Source organism: Arachis stenosperma, chromosome 2 (assembly GCF_014773155.1).
Source record: "Arachis stenosperma cultivar V10309 chromosome 2, arast.V10309.gnm1.PFL2, whole genome shotgun sequence".
Taxonomy (NCBI): Eukaryota; Viridiplantae; Streptophyta; class Magnoliopsida; order Fabales; family Fabaceae; genus Arachis; species Arachis stenosperma.
The window spans coordinates 98,585,273-98,605,188 of record NC_080378.1 but is presented as its reverse complement, the minus strand read 5'-3'; the positions used below and the strand labels follow the sequence as shown (position 1 = coordinate 98,605,188).

General features: G+C 36.7%; 1 protein-coding gene and 1 long non-coding RNA gene across 2 annotated transcripts; both read right to left on the bottom strand.

Annotated features, from left to right (window-relative positions):
* Positions 1-958: 958 nt before the first annotated feature.
* On the bottom strand, positions 959-4,717 carry LOC130960536 (uncharacterized). The gene is made up of 4 exons (XR_009079147.1): positions 4,088-4,717; positions 3,936-4,016; positions 3,711-3,850; positions 959-1,825 (listed from the first exon to the last, which is right to left on the bottom strand). It is a non-coding gene; the product is annotated as an uncharacterized LOC130960536 (long non-coding RNA).
* Positions 4,718-18,027: 13,310 nt separating this feature from the next.
* LOC130963250 (protein FAR1-RELATED SEQUENCE 5-like) lies at positions 18,028-19,245 on the bottom strand. Its single transcript, XM_057889383.1, has 2 exons — positions 18,494-19,245; positions 18,028-18,346 (listed from the first exon to the last, which is right to left on the bottom strand). Exons 1-2 carry the CDS (start codon positions 19,243-19,245, stop codon positions 18,028-18,030), a joined length of 1,071 nt encoding a protein of 356 aa, XP_057745366.1.
* Between the last annotated feature and the right edge of the window lie 671 nt (positions 19,246-19,916).

Here is a 19,916-nt window from a genome sequence, read left to right as displayed (position 1 = left end):
TTATTGTTTGGGTGTATTATTTTCTTATTTGGGTGTATATCTTAAAAATTGAGCTGTAATTGATTTTTTTATAATTTGATTCATTTTCTCTAACCCTGCAGCACTCCACAACCCCGGAAATTGATGAAAGCACACCGACGGCACCATCAGCTCCATCTAAAATGTAAGTTTAGCACAATATAACTTGATTTTCGATATCATTCGTCTATTTTTATTCTTATAGTACGATATATGTTAACACGCAGTGATCCACCCCCTGAAGCCACTGCTGCTGCACTATTGATGATGGCCCGGACAGCATCCTACGTACCTAGAGAATTTCTGTTGCCATCATTCAGCCTTGGCTTCACTTATTCTAGCCAAGAAGAAACACAGACCAAGAGGGACAAAGGCAACCAGAACCTCAAGTGGGAAAAAGTCCGAAAAGCAGAGTACTAATAGAAGAATTAGATGAGCTGGTGGAAAAAATTGCAAATAGTGGAGTAAAGACAGGCTGGATTTTGCAGATGGTAAAAATCCCCTAATTGAAAAGCAGACTGTGGGTCAGATTTTTGACAAGTTTGAAACTCTTGCAAGGAGCAATTTAATGTCAGCCAAAATGAAAGAAAAATGCTACCTTTGGGCCACACGTATAAGGACATACGAGACGAACGTACTAATGAGTATGATCCAGTTTGCATACTCAATGCCCAACAACCATTGGTGTTGTCAAGAGTTCACTTTGCATCTCCAAAAGCTACTTCATATATCGAAGCTAACGTAATATTAGAATAAGATGAATGATTATATTATCACATGTGACTACAATAATGATTGATGTAATTAATTTGGATATTTTATTTTTCTAGATTGTCACTGCTATGTGCCTGATCCTAAACTAAGAAAATATTAAAAGATTTCAGGAAGAAATTTACTGTCTCCCGCCTAATATTGTGGAAAGGTGTAATGTAATAAAATTTGGGTGTATTAAAAGATTTCTTTTGGTGTTTCACAAATGCTGCAGAACATGGCCATTGAAAATCATGCAGGTGGGGAGTTCTTACAGCCGAAATCCAAAAAGCCATTTATGGTCGAAGAATACCCAATGTTTATACCCGTTTTGAACCTAAAAAAATTAGCATCACATCCATATGTAAGTTTTCGTTTCTAAAACTTCTTATCGCAATTCTTTGGTTATGTGCGAATTAAACTAAAACACTTTTCAATGTGGACATGCTTCAGATTTTTGCACCTGTTTGCTATTCAGAGCATTGGTGGATATGGGTGGCTGACGTAAGAAAGAAAAAATTTTATATATTTGACCCGTATGACAAGGAGTGTCCCTCCAAACACAGAATGAATCTAATAAATTTGTTGTAAGTTGATTATGTTTATTGCGTTTTAAAATTTGGGTGTGTTTCAATTCAAAGTAAGGTGTACAGTGTAACACCCTTACTATTAGAATGTCACGCTTCTGGCTGCATCACTCTGATAGCTCGGGAATTATGACGATTTTAACAATATTTAATACTAAAATATGAGTTCGTTTAAAACTTAAACCGTATAACCGCTCAAAGAACTTTTTTAATAAGTAACATACATCCATACAAATATCAATACTTACAAAGAATATATATATATATATATATATATATATATATATATATATATAATTAATTAATTTTACAAACATTACATAATCCATATTCCTATCCCTCTTATAAAAAGTTGTAAGGATAAAGGCGAGGGGAAAAAGTAACTAATACAACACAACATAGCATTTAAACAGAAACGAATTAACTAAGCTCTTTCGAACTTCGTCATCCATAACCTGAAAAGAAAAGACCTGTAGGGGAGTGAGAACATCGTCCTTGAAAGGGTTCTCACTATAGGGTTACAGAATTGATACAATAAGATACGAAAATAAAACTATTTTTAAAGTACAGTGATTAATAACCGCCTTATGCTTCTTTTCAAAAGCCAAAATCCTTTCTAAAAGAGAAAGCTGTTAATTTCTCAGAAATTCAAAAGCCTTCTTAAAAGTTTTTCTTAGACAGCAGGAATGACCAAACTATTCCAAGCATAGATTCATTAAGTCTATGCTGAACCAGATTAGTTTTTCATACTTTTCTAAACCAAAAACACATACCAAGCACGGCCTTTGGCACATCTTATAACCAACCACGACCATAAGCCCAAACAATTTAAACAACAGCCAATCTAACCAATTTTCAGTCACAAACACAAGTAGGAATGTTCAAGAACAATCAAGCAGTTACATCAAGTAGAGCAATTAGCAATTAGACATAACTATACACATAGGCAAACCAATTACAATATGCACACCCAAATAATGTCACATAGATGCATATGATGAATGCTTGCCCTATGGCTGATGAGTCTCATCTGTCGGTTATCAAGCCAGCTCGACAAGTCCAGTTTGCTAAACCCTTGGACTGTCCCCCGACGCACATCCCCATGAGTCTATGCATAACTTTTTCTCATATATATATCAAATCGCTCAATGGGGGTACTATTCCCGAGAATTTATAAGTGCCCGGTCACCCTTATGTCGTAGGGTCAACAGAGTATCGAGTCTCAACGTGGAACACGTGGTGGCAAGCCACGGTACTTTACCTAAGGAAACTCGTATCTCAGATAAAAGAAGTGCAAATGCCACATATTCATTTATTCATCATCATTTTTGCACTTCATTACAATTCATATCAAATCAATTATCATTCAAGCCACAAATAACTTTTTTCTTTAAAACTAGAAAACAAATTCATCTTTGTTTCAAAATTCAGAATCCTCATATCTCAATTATTCCAAGTTCATATTCCACTTTTCTTTTAAAATCAATCCTCTTTAAAAGACACAAATCTTTCGCTTTTAAATCATCCGTTAAATTATTTTAAATCAGAGTTGTCAATTAATAACCTTGGCAAAGACTCAAGACTCTAGGGAAGAATAGCCTACATCATTTATTAAATTCGATAGATATCCCCGAAATCATAGTTACTTAATTTGAAATTAATTGAGATAGATACTTAAAGCAAAAACCAAAACATGTTTAAAATACTAAGTTCCAAATCAATTCCATTTCATTCTTAAATCGGTAACCTTCCCAAAGGCTCGAAATTGTTTAATCTTGCTAAATCAAAATTTAAAGAGTACTTTAAAAGCAAAACAAACTTAATTAATCAAGGTTCAATTTCTTCTAAAATCCTCTAAAAATTCTCCCAAAAGTACTTCTTTAGTCAAACTTCAAAACATAGGTTCTTTCATATTTAAATCAATCTTAAACATAAACTTCCTGTAAACAGATTAAATTTGAAATATCTATTTCTTAATAAATCAAGAACCAAGCAATGGAACCTCTCGAATTCATTCTTTTTCTAAATCATATTTTAAAACAGAATCTTAATTTTCATAAAAATTTGGCAGCATCTCCCCTAAAATTTGGACTTTGCTACCCTTTTTGGGTCCCAACCAAACCTTTCCGCAACCCCTCTCCAATGGGTTCAAGACCAAATCAGTTTCCAATAAGACCAAATTCAAACTTTCAAATATTAAAGATCATTTCAAATCAAAACAATCAGAAACCTCCTTTTAACAAAATCAGATAATGCATAAGACTTACATAATCACCAGAAATACATTTAGCAAGTCATATCTATTTATAACAATTCTAATTTAAAATAAATTAGTTTGTATAAAAAAAACCCTACCTTGACATGTTGAAACCACAACCCAAACGCCTCACAGAGTTCCTTTCGCCTCAACCTGAATCAACGACAACCAAAACCTCTGCTCCACTTGCTCTCTCAATAGCAGAAACAACCCCAAATGCCACATGTAAGCTCGGTTACTAATTCATAACACATTAATATCGCAAAGACTTTAATACACGTAACAGGACACTAATGCAGGGTTATCAGAACATAAATACTTACTGTAAAAGAAAATAGAGCAGTGGTGATCTCTAAACTGATCTGACGGTAGCCCCGATAGCCACCCCAAGCGGCAATGGCAACCTGAACAACATGCAGCGACAATGAAGTTCCTAGAAACTCAACGGAAAGGAAAACCAACTTAAAACCCTTACCGACAGTGGCGGTGGTGGTTCATGGAACGGCGGCTTCCAACGGTGACTGTGGCGGACATGAACAGTAGTGGTGGCAGCTGGCATTTCCTAGCGGCAGAAGCTCGGCCACGGTGGCACAGCTTCCAGCAACAGTGGTGACGGAGCGCGCGACGGCGGCGCCTCCTCTTTCCTTCACGCGACCCAAACAGCGGCACGGACAGCAGCATCGGCGAGCTTCACGGATGGCGACCAGTGGCCTCCTCTCCTTTGCGTCTCACGCAGTCTCCTCGGTCGATGGCACAAACGGTGACGCATCGGTGTGGGACCTCGGCGACAGCCCGAACGTCGGCGGCAAGCTGAACGGTGGTGGCTCCCTCTCTTCTTCTCTTCTCCCCTATCGCAGCTCCCTCATTTCCGGCACCTTCATCCTATTGGATCTCCTACTCCATTACCAACAGCGGCGGCGGCGGTGGCGGTGACACCCACCACGCTGCCTTCCTCTTCTTCCCCCTTCTCCTTTTCCTGCGTCTCCCTTCCCCTCTCTTCCCTTTCTTTCTTCTTTCTTTTTCCTTTCAACTGAAGTTGTGTGTGTATGTTGTGATTCTGGGGGTGGCGGCTAGGTTAGGGTTTGGTGAGGTGAGTGTGTGTGAAAATTAGGGTTAGAGTTAGTTTAGTAATTTCAAATAAAAATAAGAATAATATAGTAATTGAAACCCAAATTAAATCCAACACTAATTATATATAGAAAATACTATTTGCTCATTAAATTTATAAATTACTTTCAATTAAATGCTCAAATCCAAGATTTAGAGATAACATAATTAATTTTCTTTATTCATAAAAATTGAAGTATTAAATTCCAAAATCTTAATTATTTAAATCAATTCATATAAAATTCTTACTGTTTTATAATTACTAAACTCTAGAATTTAAATACAGAGAAACTCAATAATTGTAAGATTGGATAAGAATCTTAATTTATTTCAAATTCAATTAATCAAAATTTGTATTAAATATTATTTAATAAAGAAATCTCTGGAATTAAAGCCACAAATAAGTAATTGAATTTAAAATTAGTTTATAATAATCATTTTTAAAAGTTCTAGATCTTACATACAGTGTGATCATTTGGGTGTATTCATTTATTAGATTTATTCTTTTTTATATTTTTCTTTGTTTTTTGTTTTTAGGGGTACGTGATTTCGAGAATTAGGGTATATGTCGGGGGCACCTCTCAAGAAAAAAGATCGTGAAATTGAACCTCTATACATTGATATTTCAGGCCAACAAACGCCAAATAAATCTTTCACTCTGAAAATTGTGTTTCCTCTTACTGTCCTATTTTAATTTGCTAAATTATTTTTAGTTTTCAGCTATGATTGTTGTGTTGTTTATGTAATGAAATGGCTTGAAATAATCTAGCCTCAAAACGTTAAAAAGGGGAAGTATGAGTGGAAAAATTGGACTCAAGTAATTGTGTTTAAAACTATATAACTCTATATTACTTTTCTAAATTAATATAGTTGATTAAAAGAATATTCTTTTAAACTGTAGGCGGAGGTGGACCCCTTTAGAGTTGAATTTGCTTCCCGGATTCTTTTTCATCAGATGAATCGTGATAGAGATACAGTGATCAGGGGAAGTGAAGCAATGAAATTGTCCAAGCCATCTGAAGTGTTGTTGAGTACTTATTGTCAAGTAGATTCATATGATATTGACAGTGACAGTTATTAATTTCAATGTTATCTAGTCTTGAAATAGTTTGAACACTTCTTGAAATTTTTGTGAATATTTAATCCAGTTGTATTATAAAATTTTTTTGCATAAATAAATTGTCTGTTCTGTATTCAAAAGCTGTAAATTACAGGTTCAAAAAAATAAAGAAAAACAATACCAAACAAAATAATACGCCCAATTACTTTAATAATACACCCAAATATAACCCGTATACACCCAAATATATACCCTAAACCATAATCCCTAAACACTAAATCACTAAACTCTAAACCCTAAATCCTAAAATCCTAAACCATAAACCCTAAACTCTAAACCCCTAAATCATAAACCCCTAAACCCTAAACCTTAAACCCTAAATCCTTAAACCCTAACACCCTAAACTCTAAAACCCTAAACCCTAAACCGCTAAATTCCTAAAACCTAAAACCTAAACCCTAAAACTGAACCCTAAACCCTAAAACCCTAACCCTATATCCTAAAACTAAACAAAACACTAATTTCTAACATAAACAGCAACATTTGAAAAATATAAAATTAAAATGTCAAACACAAGAGAATTCAAAAATACACCCAAAAAGCTGAGTGTTACACCAATATCCTGTAATTATATACCCAAAAACCTATCCCCTGCTGTTGGATCTCTGAACTGATAATTCATAACATGTCCGTGATATTGGCTATAATTTGGTTGCACCACTGATGCAGCATAAAAAAGGTTTAACTGAAAATAATAAACCCACATATTAGCAAAACTATTGACAAAATAATTAAACTCACCTATTTAAAGAACATCATTTTTACCTTGCTTAGAGCTTTCGTTTTCTTCTTCTTTAAGGCATTTGTAATCTGTTTGTCCAACTTTGAACCTAGCTTATTTTTTGGACGTCCTCTTGTTCGAACCCTTGGAGGGCTTTGAAGCTCATTAACAGATTCCAAGTTGGCATCTTCATGAGATAACGAACATGTCTCATTCCTTTTGGCTTTTAGTTCTTCCATCTCAACCATGACGTTATCGTAGGCACGGTGCAGAATGACAGTCAGCTCCTCAGATTCTGATGTAAATTCACATATATTTTGTGAACGAAACACCAATTCGTCAAATCTCTTTCTTCTTGGCTCTAACAGTGGCTCATCGTGGCTGCTCTTGATGTGTGTGTGTGTCACCTCTTTACCTTCTTGCTCCATCGTTCCAATATATATCTCGGTGACACTTGAGTTACTCGTTCAAAGCTTAACACGCTTAGGGTGTGACGGCACAATATTCCACTTGACTCAAATAATAAGCACTAGAATTTCAATTGGGCTGCTACTAAGTCATAAGTAACCACAAACTTGTTGAATGTTGAGCTGGAAACTTGTTCTCCAACTTTGTATACCAAATAGCCTAAAGCGGAGTTTATTAATCTAGTGATGCAATTCACCTTCCCTCTGAATTATGCTTGGACTTTCCTAAACTTTTGATGAGTGTGCACATGTTGAAACTGAGCTTCTTTGGAGGATTTTGTTGCACACGATATGACTGTGTGAAAATCTGCAGCATCCAATTCTCTCTCTCTCTCTCTTTGCTCCCTACTTCTGAGGCAATTGTTGTATTGTTTGACAAATTGAATAAGTGAGCTATTCCGGGTAATGAACTTGTTAAAAAATGAATGCATACTCTCGCTCCTTTGTGTGCTTCTCATCCCGACCTAGAAGTGGTGATCTAGATAAATTGGAACCCATATATGACGGTCTTCATAAAGATATGCAAAATACATCCAAATCAGACTATAATACAACCAAAAACATGCAATTTACACCTCTGCTACAGATTTTAAACATCATTACTTGAAAGCTTATGAGCGGATAATTTATACGCTTTTTAGCATTATTTTTAGGTAGTTTTTAGTAGGATCAAGCTACTTTTAGGGATGTTTTTATTAGTTTTTATGCAAAATTTATATTTTTGGACTTTACTATGAGTTTGTGTGTTTTTTTATGATTTCAGATATTTTCTGGCTGAAATTGAGGGACCTGAGCAAAAATCTAATAGGAGGCTGAAAAAGAACTACAGATGCTGTTGGATTCTGACCTTCCTGCACTCGAAATGAATTTTCTGGAGCTACCAAACTCCAAATGGCGCGCTCTCAATTGAGTTGGAAAGTAGACATCCAGGGCTTTCCAACAATATATAATAGTCCATACTTTATTTGAGTTTAGATGATGCAAACTGGTGTTCAACGCCAATTCCATGCTGCATTCTGGAGTAAAACGCCAGAAACACGTCACAAACCAGAGTTAAACGCCAAAAACATGTTACAACTTGGCGTTTAACCCGAAGAGAAGCCTCTGCATATGTAAAGCTCAAGCTCAGCCCAAGCACACACCAAAGTGGGCCCCGAAAGTGGATTTCTGCACTTAGACTTATTTCTGTAAACCCTAGTAACTAGTTTAATATAAATAGAACTTTTTACTATTGTATTAGAGAGCTTGGTATCTATCTTTGGATGTTTAGTTCTTAGACTTTGGGGGCTGGCCATTCGGCCATGCCTAGACCTTGTTCTTATGTATTTTCAACGGTGAAATTTCTACACACCATAGATTAAGGTGTGGAGCTCTGCTGTTCCTTGAGTATTAATGCAATTACTATTATTCTTCTATTCAATTCAGCTTATTCTTATTCTAAGATATTCGCTGCACTTCAATATGATGAATGTGATGATCCATGACACTCATCATCATTCTCACCTATGAACGCGTGCCTGACAACCACTTTCGTTCTACCTTAGATCGAGTGCGTATCTCTTAGCCTCCATTCCGAAAGATCGGAGTCTTCGTGGTATAAGCTAGAATTATTGGCAGCCATTCCTAAGATCCGGAAAGTCTAAACCTTGTCTGTGGTATTCCGAGTAGGATCTGAGATGGGATGACTGTGACAAGCTTCAAACTCGCGAGTGTTGGGCGTAGTGACAGACGTAAAAGAATCACTAGATTCTATCCCGACATGATCGAAAACCGACAGATGATTAGCCGTGCTGTGACAGAGCATTTAGACCATTTTCACTAAGAGGACGGGAGGTAGCCATTGACAACGGTGAAACCCAACATACAGCTTGCCATGGAAAGGAATATGAAGGATTGGATGAAGGCAGTAGGAAAGCAGAGATTCAACAGGAACAAAGCATCTCTATGCACTTATCTGAAATTCTCACCAATGAATTACATAAGTATCTCTATCTCTATTTTATGCTTTATTTATCTTTATATTCGAAAACCATTATAACCATTAGAATCCGCCTGACTGAGATTTACAAGATGACCATAGCTTGCTTCATACCGACTATCTCCGTGGGATCGACCCTTACTCACGTAAGGTATTACTTGGACGACCCAGTGCACTTGCTGGTTAGTTGTGCAAAGTTGTGACAAAGTGTGATTTACGTTCAAGAGCTCCAAGTCTTTGGCGCCATTGTTGATGATCACAATTTCGTGCACCAAGTTTTTGGCGCCGTTGCCGGGGATTGTTTGAGTTTGGACAACTGACGGTTCATCTTGTTGCTCAGATTAGGTAATTTTCTTCTTACTCTGTTTTCAAAAAGTTTTCAAAAATCTTTTAAAATTTTTCTTCTTTTTCGTTTTTCCAAAATTTATTTTCGAAAAAAATCCAAAAAAATATAAAAAATCATAAATATATATATATATATATATATATATATATATATATATATATATATATTGTGTTTCTTGTTTTAAGTCTAGTGTCAATTTTAAAGTTTGGTATCAATTGCATGTTTTTTAAAAAAATTTATGCATTTTTTCGAAAAAATTCATGCATGGTGTTCTTCATGATCTTCAAGTTGTTCTTGGTAAGTCTTCTTGTTTGATCTTCATATTTTCTTGTTTTGTGTTTTTTGTTGTTTTTCATATGCATTTTTGCATTCATAGTGTCTAAGCATGAAAAATTCCTAAGTTTGGTGTCTTGCATGTTTTTTCTTTCTTGAAAATTTTTCAAAAATAAGTCTTGATGTTCATCTTGATCTTCAAAGTGTTCTTGGTGTTCATCTTGACATTCATAGTGTTCTTGCATGTTTTCTTTGTTTTGATCTTAATTTTTCATGTTGTGGGTCATATTTGTGTTTTTCTCTCTCCTCATAAAAAATTCAAAAATAAAAAATAGCTTTTCCTTATTTTACCCAAAAATTCGAAATCTTTGGGTTGACTTAGTCAAAAAAATTTTTAAAATTAGTTGTTTCTTGTTAGTAAAGTCAAGATTTCAATTTTAAAAATCTTATCTTTTCAAAACTTTTTCAAAAATCAAATCTTTTTCATTTTTCTTTTATATTTTCGAAATTTTTTTAAAAAAGTGATTTCAAAATCTTTTTCTTAATTTCATTTCAAAATTTCGAAAACTTTACTAACAATTAATGTAATTGATTCAAAAATTTGAAGTTTGTTACTTTCTTGTTAAGAAAGGTTCAATCTTTAAATTCTAGAATCATATCTTTTAGTTTCTTGTTAGTCAAGTAATCAATTTTAATTTTAAAAATAAAATCTTTTTCAAAATATCTTTTCAATCATATCTTTTTAATCATATCTTTTTCAAATCATATCTTTTTCAAAATCAATTTCAAAAATATTTTCTAACTCCTTATCTTTTCAAAATTGATTTTCAAATCTTTTTCAACTAACTAATTAACTTTTTGTTTATTTCTTATCTTTTTCAAAACCACCTAACCACTTTTCTCTTTCTAATTTCAGAAAATCACCTCCCTCTTTTTCAAAATTCTTTTAATTAACTAATTGTTTCAAATTTTAATTTTAATTTTATTTCATCTCTTAATTTTCGAAAATCACTAACCATTTTTCAAAAACAATTTTCGAAATTCTCCCCCTCTCATCTCTTTCTATTTATTTTATTTATTTACTAACACTTCTCTTCATCTAAAAATTCAAACCCTCTCTTTTCCTCTGTGTTCGAATTTTTCTCTTCTCCTTCTTCTATTCTTTTCTTCTTCTACTCACATCAAGGAATCTCTATACTGTGACATAGATGATTCCTCTTCCTTTTCTGTTCTCTTCTTTTTCATATGAGCAGGAGCAAGGATAAGGACATTCTTGTTGAAGCAGATCCTGAACCTGAAAGGACTCTGAAGAAGAAGCTAAGAGAGGCTAAACCACAACAATTCAGAGAATACCTTACAGAGAATCTCGAAAAAGAAGGAGACATGGCCGAACCCAATAATAATGCAAGGAGGATGCTTGGTGATTATACAACACCTACTTCCAATTTTTATGGAAAAAACATCTCAATCCCTGCCATTAGAGCAAACAATTTTGAGCTGAAGCCTCAACTAGTTGCTCTAATGCAACAGAACTGCAAGTTTCATGGACTTTCATCAGAAGATCCCTATCAGTTTTAACTGAGTTCTTGCAGATCTGTGATACTCTTAGGACTAATGGAGTAAATCTTGAAGTCTACAGGCTCATGCTTTTCCTTTTTGCTGTAAGAGACAGGGCTAGAACATGGTTGAACTCACAACATAAAGATAGCCTGGACTCTTGGGATAAGCTGGTCACGGCCTTCTTGGCCAAGTTCTTTCCTCCTCAAAAGCTGAGCAAGCTTAGAGTGGATGTTCAGACCTTCAGGAAAAAAGATGGTGAATCCTCTATGAAGCTTGAGAAAGATACAAGCAGTTGACCAAAAAGTGTCCTTCTGACATGCTTTCAGAGTGGACCATTTTGCATATATTTTATGATGGTCTATCTGAGTTCTCTAAGATGTCACTGGACCATTCTGTAGGTGGATCCATTCACCTAAAGAAAATGCATGTAGAAGCTGAAGAACTCATTGACATAGTTGCAAATAACCAGTTCATGTACACTTCTGAAAGGAATCCTGTGAATAATGGGACACCACAGATGAAGAGAGTTCTTGAAATTGATGCTCTGAATGCCATATTGGCTCAGAACAAAATGTTGACTCAGCAAGTTAACATGATTTCTCAGAATCTGAATGGATGGCAAAATGCATCCAACAGAACTAAAGAGGCATCTTCTGAAGAAGAAGCTTATGATCCTAAGAACCCTGCAATGGCAGAGGTCAATTACATGGGTGAACCTTATGGAAACACCTATAATTCCTCATGGAGAAATCATCCAAATTTCTCATGGAAGGATCAACAAAAGCCTCGACAAGGCTTTAATAATGGTGGAAGAAACATGTTTAGCAATAGCAAGCCTTTTCCATCATCTTCTCAGCAACAGCCAGAGAATTCTGAGCAGAGCTCCTCTAGCTTAGCAAATATAGTCTCTGATCTATCTAAGGCCACTTTAAGTTTCATGAGTGAAATAAGGTCCTCCATTAGAAACTTGAAGGCACAAGTGGGTCAGCTGAGTAAGAAAATCACTGAAACTCCTCCTAGTGCTCTCCCAAGCAATACAGAAGAGAATCCAAAAAGAGAGTGCAAGGCCATTGATATTATCAAAATGGCCGAATCCAAAGAGGAAGGGGAGGACGTGAATCCCAATGAGAAAGACCTCATGGGACGTCCCCCAGAAAGGAGTTCCCTATTGAGGACCTAAAGGAATCTGAGGCTCATATAGAGACCATAGAGATTTTATTAAACTTTCTTCTGCCATTCATGAGCTCTGAGAGCTATTCTTCCTCTGAAGATGATGAAGATGTAACTGAAGAGCAAGTTGTTCAATATCTAGGAGCCATCATAAAGCTGAATGCCAAATTGTTTGGTAATGAGACTTGGGAAGGTAAACCTCCCTTGCTCATCAGTGAACTAAATACATGGGTTCAGCAAACTTTACCTCAAAAGAAACAAGATCCTGGTAAATTCTTAATACCCTGTACCATAGGCACCATGACCTTTGAGAAGGCTCTGTGTGACCTGGGGTCAGGTATAAATCTTATGCCACTCTCTGTAATAGAGAAATTGGGTATCTTTGAGATACAAGCTGCAAGAATCTCATTAGAGATGACAGACAAGTCAATAAAACAAGCTTATGGATTGGTAGAGGACGTGTTAGTGAAGGTTAAAGACCTTTACATCCCTGCTGATTTCATAATCTTGGACACTGGGAAGGATGAGAATGAATCCATCATCCTTGGAAGACCCTTTCTAGCCACAGCAGGAGCTGTGCTTGATGTTGATAGAGGAGAGCTAGTCCTTCAATTGAATAGGGACTACCCTGTGTTTAAAGCTCAAGGATCTTCCTCTGCAACCATGGAAAGGAAGCATGAAAAGCTTCTCTCAATACAGAGTCAAACAAAGCCCCACAATCAAACTCTAAGTTTGGTATTGGGAGGCCACAACCAAACTCTAAGTTTGGTGTTGAACCCCCACATTCAAACTCTAAGTTTGGTGTTGGGAGGTCCTAACAATGCTCTGAATATCTGTGAAGCTCCATGAGAGCTCAATGTCAAGCTATTGACATTAAAGAAGCGCTTATTGGGAGGCAACCCAATTTTTATTTATCTATATTTCTATTGTTCTTTTATGTTTTATTAGGATTATGATCATGTGGAGTCACAAAACAATTACAAAAAAATTAAAAACAGAATAAAAAACAGCAGAAGAAAAAAGCACACCCTGGAGGAAGAGTTGTCTGGCATTTAAACGCCAGAAACAAGCTTCTGTCTGGCGTTTAACGCCAGAAACAAGCATCAAGCTGGCGTTTAACGCCAGAAACAAGTATCAGGCTGGTGTTAAATGCTAGAAATAGGCTACATTTGGGTGTTTAACGCCAGAAACAAGCTGCAGTCTGGCGTTAAACACCAGGATTGCATACGGAGGGCATTTTACACGCCTAAAAGGTGCAGGGATGAGAAATCCTTGACACCTCAGGATCTGTGGACCCCACAGGATCCCCACCTACCCCACTTCTCTCTTCTTCACACAATCCAATAAACACTATACCCTTCACCAATCACCTCAATCTCTCTTCCCCATTACCCATTCACCAATCATATCCATCCGCTCTTCCCCATAAACCCCACCTACCTTCAAATTCAAAATCTCTTTCCCACCCAAACCCACCCTAAATGGCCGAAACCAAACCCCTCTCCCTTCACTATATAAACCCCTCCATCATTTTTCATTTTCACACAACACAACCCTCTCTTCTCTCCCTTGGCCGAAACCTACACCTCTCTCCCTTTCCTCCATATCTTCTTCTTCTTCTTCTATTCTTTCTTCTTTTACTCAAGGGCGAGCAACATTCTAAGTTTGGTGTGGTAAAAGCATAGTTTTTTTGTTTTTTCATAACCATTTATGGCACCTAAGGACGGAGAAACCTTTAGAAAGAGGAAAGGGAAGACAAAAGCTTCCACCTCCGAGTCATGGGAGATGGAGAGATTCATCTCAAAGGTCCATCAAGACCACTTCTATGAAGTTGTGGCCAAGAAGAGGGTGATCCCTGAGGTCCCTTTCATGCTCAAGAAAAATGAGTATCCGGAGATCCGACATGAGATCCAAAGAAGAGGTTGGAAAGTTCTTACCAACCCCATTCAACAAGTCAGAATCTTAATAGTTCAAGAGTTCTATGCCAATGCATGGATCACTAGGAACCATGATCAAAGCATGAACCCAAACCCAAGGAATTGGCTTATAATGGTTCGGGGGAAATGCTTAGATTTTAGTCCGGAGAACGTAAGATTGGCGTTTAACTTTCCTATGATGCAAGAAGATGCACGCCCCTACACTAGAAGGGTCAACTTTGATCAAAGGTTGAACCAAGTCCTCATGGACATATGTGTGGAAGGAGCTCAATGGAAAAGAGACTCAAGAGGTAATCCAGTTCAATTGAGAAGACTGGACCTTAAGCCTATGGCTAGAGGATGGTTGGAGTTCATCTAACGCTCCATCATCCCCACTAGCAATCGATCCGAAGTAACTGTGGATCGGGCCGTCATGATCCATAGCATCATGATTGGAGAGGAAGTAGAAGTTCATGAAGTCATCTCTCTAGAACTCTACAAAGTAGCCGAAAAGCCATCCACCTTGGTAAGGCTAGCTTTTCCTCATCTCATTTGCCATCTATGCTACTTAGCTGGAGTTGTCATAGAAGGAGACACCTTCATTGAAGAGGACAAGCCCATCACTAAGAAGAGGATGGAGCAAACAAGAGAGCCCATTCATGGATCTCAAGAGACGCATGAGGAAGCTCATCATCAAGAAATCCCTGAGATGCCTCAAGGGATGCATTTTCCTCCAAACAACTATTGGGAACAACTCAACACTTCTCTAGAAGGATTGAGTCATGACATGAACCAATTAAGGGTGGAACACCAAGAACACTCCATCATTCTCAATGAGATTAGAGAAGATCAAAGAGCTATGAGGGAGGAGCAACAAAGGCAAGGAAGAGACATAGAGGAGCTCAAGAACACCATTGGTCCTTCAAGAAGAAGGCGCCACCATCACTAAGGTGGACTCATTCCTTAACTTCCTTGTTCTTATCTCTCTGTTTTTCGGTTTTTGAGCCCCATGTTTGTCTATATTTGTGTCTTTATTACATGATCATTAGTATCTAGTGTCTATGTCTTAAGGCTATGAATAATTCCATAAATCCTTCACCTTTCTTAAATGAACATGTTTTTAATACAAAAGAACAAGAAGTACATGAGTTTCGAATTCATCCTTGAAATTAGTTTAATTATATTGATGTGGTGACAATACTTTTTGTTCTCTGAATGAATACTTGAACAGTGCATATTTTTTATCTTGTTGTTTATGAATGTTAAAATTATCAGCTCTTGAAAGAATGATGAACAAGATAAATGTTATTGATAATCTGAAAAATCATAAAATTAATTCTTGAAGCAAGAAAAAGTAGTGAATAACAAAAGCTTGCGAAAAAAATGGCGAAAAAAAAGGAAGTAAAAGAAAAAGCAAGCAGAAAAAGCCAATAGCCCTTAAAACCAAAAGGCAAGGGTAAAAAGGTTCCAAGACTTTGAGCATCAATGGATAGGAGGGCCTAAGGAAATAAATCCAGGCCTAAGCGGCTAAATCAAGCTGTCCCTAACCATGTGCTTATGGCATGAAGGTCCAAGTGAAAAGCTTGAGACTGAGTGGTTAAAGTCATGATCCAAAGCAAAAAGAGTGTGCTTAAAAACTCTGGACACCTCTAACTGGGGACTTTAGCAAAGCTGAGTCACAATCTGAAAAGGTTCATCTAGTCATGTGTCTGTATCCGGTGGTAATACTGGAAAATAAAGTGCTTAGGGCCACGGCCAAGACTCATAAAAGTAGCTGTGTTCAAGAATCAACATACTTAACTAGAAGAATCAATAACACTATCTGAACTCTGAATTCCTAGAGATGCTAATCATTCTAAACTTCAAAGGATAAAGTGAGATGCAAAAACTGTTCAGAAGCAAAAAGCTACAAGTACTGCTCATCTAATTAGAACTAATATTCATTGATATTTTGAGATTTATAGTATATTCTCTTCTTTTTATCCTATTTGATTTTTAGTTGCTTAGGGACAAGCAACAATTTAAGTTTGGTGTTGTGATGAGCGGATAATTTATACGCTTTTTGGCATTGTTTTTAGGTAGTTTTTAGTAGGATCTAGCTACTTTTAGGGATGTTTTTATTAGTTTTTATGCAAAATTCATTTTTAGACTTTACTATGAGTTTGTGTGTTTTTCTGTGATTTCAGGTATTTTCTGGCTGAAATTGAGGGACATGAACAAAAATCTGATAGGAGGCTGAAAAAGGACTACAGATGCTGTTGGATTCTGACCTCCCTGTACTCGAAATGAATTTTCTGGAGCTACAGAACTCCAAATGGCGCGCTCTCAATTGCATAAAAAATTAGACATCCAGGGCTTTCCAGAAATATATAATAGTCCATACTTTATTCGAGTTTAGATGACGCAAACTGGCGTTCAATGCCAGTTCCATGCTGCATTCTAGAGTAAAAGGCCAGAAACACGTCACAAACCAGAGTTAAATGCCAAAAACATGTTACAACTTGGCGTTTAACCCTAAGAGAAGCCTCTGCACGTGTAAAGCTCAAGCTCAGCCCAAGCACACACCAAAGTGGACCCCGAAAGTGGATTTCTGCACTTAGACTTATTTCTGTAAACCCTAGTAACTAGTTTAATATAAATAGAACTTTTTACTATTGTATTAGAGAGCTTGCTATCTATCTTTAGACGTTTAGTTCTTAGACTTTGGAGGCTGGCCATTCAGCCATGCCTAGACCTTGTTCTTATGTATTTTCAACGGTAGAGTTTCTACACACCATAGATTAAGGTGTGGAGCTCTGCTGTTCCTCGAGTATTAATGCAATTACTATTATTCTTCTATTCAATTCAGCTTATTCTTATTCTATGATATTCGCTGCACTTCAACATGATTAATGTGATGATCCGTGACACTCATCATCATTCTCACCTATGAACGCGTGCCTGACAACCACTTCCGTTCTACCTTAGATCGAGCGCTTATCTCTTAGCCTCCATTCCGAAAGATCAGAGTCTTCGTGGTATAAGCTAGAATTATTGGCGGCCATTCCTAAGATCCGGAAAGTCTAAACCTTGTCTGTGGTATTCCGAGTAGGATCTGAGACGGGATGACTGTGACGAGCTTCAAACCCGCGAGTGTTGGGCGTAGTGACAGACACAAAAGAATCACTGGATTCTATTCCGACATGATCGAGAACCGACAGATGATTAGCCGTGCTGTGACAAAGCTTTTGGACCATTTTCACTGAGAGGATGGGAGGTAGCCATTGACAACGGTGAAACCCAACATATAACTTGCCATGGAAAGGAATATAAAGGATTGGATGAAGGCAGTAGGAAAGCAGAGATTCAACAGGAACAAAGCATCTCTATGCACTTATCTGAAATTCTCACCAATGAATTACATAAGTATCTCTATCTCTATTTTATGCTTTATTTATCTTTATATTCGAAAACCATTATAACCATTAGAATCCGCCTGACTAAGATTTACAAGATGACCATAGCTTACTTCATACCAACTATCTCCGTGGGATCGACCCTTACTCACGTAAGGTATTACTTGGACGACCCAATGCACTTGCTAGTTAGTTGTGCGAAGTTGTGACAAAGTGTGACTCACGTTCGAGAGCTCCAAGTCTTTGGCGCCATTATTGATGATCACAATTTCGTGCACCAAAAGCCACTTGTTGTCCATAAGACCATACTTCAGCAAAAAATCATCCCAATGCCTATCAAATGATTCTTTAGTATGTGAGTTCTAAACAACATGGCTCATTTCTTGTTCGATTTTTATGTGTCCCTTGTAGCCATTTAATTTAACTAGAATCTTCTTCATGATATGCCAAATACACCAACGGTGAATTGTTGTGGGCATACAAGCCTTGATAGCCCTTTGCATTGATGCACATTGATCGGTGAGAATCCCTTTCGGAGCATTTTCTCCCATGCAACGAATCCAACATTGAAATAACCATTTGAATGATTCAATATATTTGTTTTTCATCAAAGTGCATCGAAGAAGTGTTGACTGATCATGGTGATTCACCCCGACAAAAGAACCACAAACCAGATTATACCTAAAATAGATTACGACAAAACAGAATTAAAATCAATAAATACACCCAAATAATGATCTTATACACCAAAAACCTCCAATATACACCTCTACAGCAGATTCATAAAAGAACATTAATTCAGCATCATAAACCAGAACAGCATATTACCTGTTTGTATTGTAGGTGGTGTTAAATGAAATAATATCTCCGAAATACTCACAGGCAGCTCTACTCCTTGCATCCGCCCAAAAATCAAGCCTAATAGACTGATTGTCCTCGAGTTCAAGCTCGAAAAAGAAATTCTGATTCTTCTCTTTCGTTCTTAATAAGTATTTCCCGAATTCTTTTGCATCCTCTTGTTCTGAAACATTCCGCACTTCTCCAATGATGTAATTCCTCACGTCTTTTTCGATAAAATTTAACTCGTGGAGACCCCCGGCTGCTGCAACAAATGATTGGAAAGTTTTGCTAGGTCTGATACCGGCTTCCTCGTTATTCTCTATTGTACGATGCACAGACATGCTTAGTTCCCTGTGCTGTTTGAGCATCTGTGCTTGATCTGGATAGTAAGGATGTGAATGATGCAACATGACCTTCGAAATGATCCAAACACCAACATCCTTTAATACGTGTATATAAATTCTTGCAGGACAATTTAAACTAGCTGAGGGATTTGTCTTCTCGGTTGGAGATATTTTCGATTTCCATTTTCTCTCTCTGCTACATGTAATCAATTGATTCTTAGTTTGATTTCCCTTCTTATTTGTGCTTCGAACTCTTGTAGAAAAATCTGCAACCTTCGAATAATCCTTGTAGAATTTTGCAACATCTTCAAGAGTGTTAAAAGTCATCCCAAGCTTGGGGACAAACTGGTCATCAACACCACAGAAGGTCTGCAAAATATACTCAAAATAATCCATATTAAAACAGGCATAAACTATAGAATACAAATACAACTATAAAACCATCATAAAAAATAAGAAAAACCAGATTCATGAATCATAACTAAACAAAAACTAAAACAATTCAACTAAAATAATAAGACAATTCACCCTCCGTCAAATGAAAAGTCATAAACTGTAAATATACCCAAACTTTCTTGAAATATACCCAAATATTCCTGATCTACACCCGAATGTCTTATATAAAATGGACATAATTATTTTAATTATAATGAGTAAGGGTGTTCATGGTCCGGCCCGACCCGAAGACCTGGCCCGATCCCGAACACTTTAGGGACTAATTTGGTATGATTTCATCGGGTTTAGGGTCGGGTAAGGGTCTCAAAAATAGACTCGGTCCTTATTTCGGGTCGGGTCCGGGCCATAGCTCGGGTCATCCGAAATCGGCCCGGTGGCCCGGTCACCATACACAATAAATATTTTGTATTATTAATGATGGATGATGGCTATTATTATGTGAAATTTAAGTATTGTAAACCTTAATATTTTGTGTTATTAGTCATTATATATAAGACTATAAGTTAATGTTTTATATTTAAAATGCATAAAACTTTAGACTAATGCATAATATTGTGTTATTTGTATTGATTTAAATATTAGGTATTATTAGGCAATATTAGTATTGATTA

Bases quoted from the DNA above. Each gene is read 5' to 3' on its own strand.
- LOC130963250 (XM_057889383.1), bottom strand. From the start codon at position 19,245: ATGGATTATTTTGAGTATATTTTGCAGACCTTCTGTGGTGTTGATGAC. The intron at 18,347-18,493 runs GTAATATGCTGT...AATCTATTTTAG, and splicing joins ACCACCTACAATACAAACAG to GTATAATCTGGTTTGTGGTT.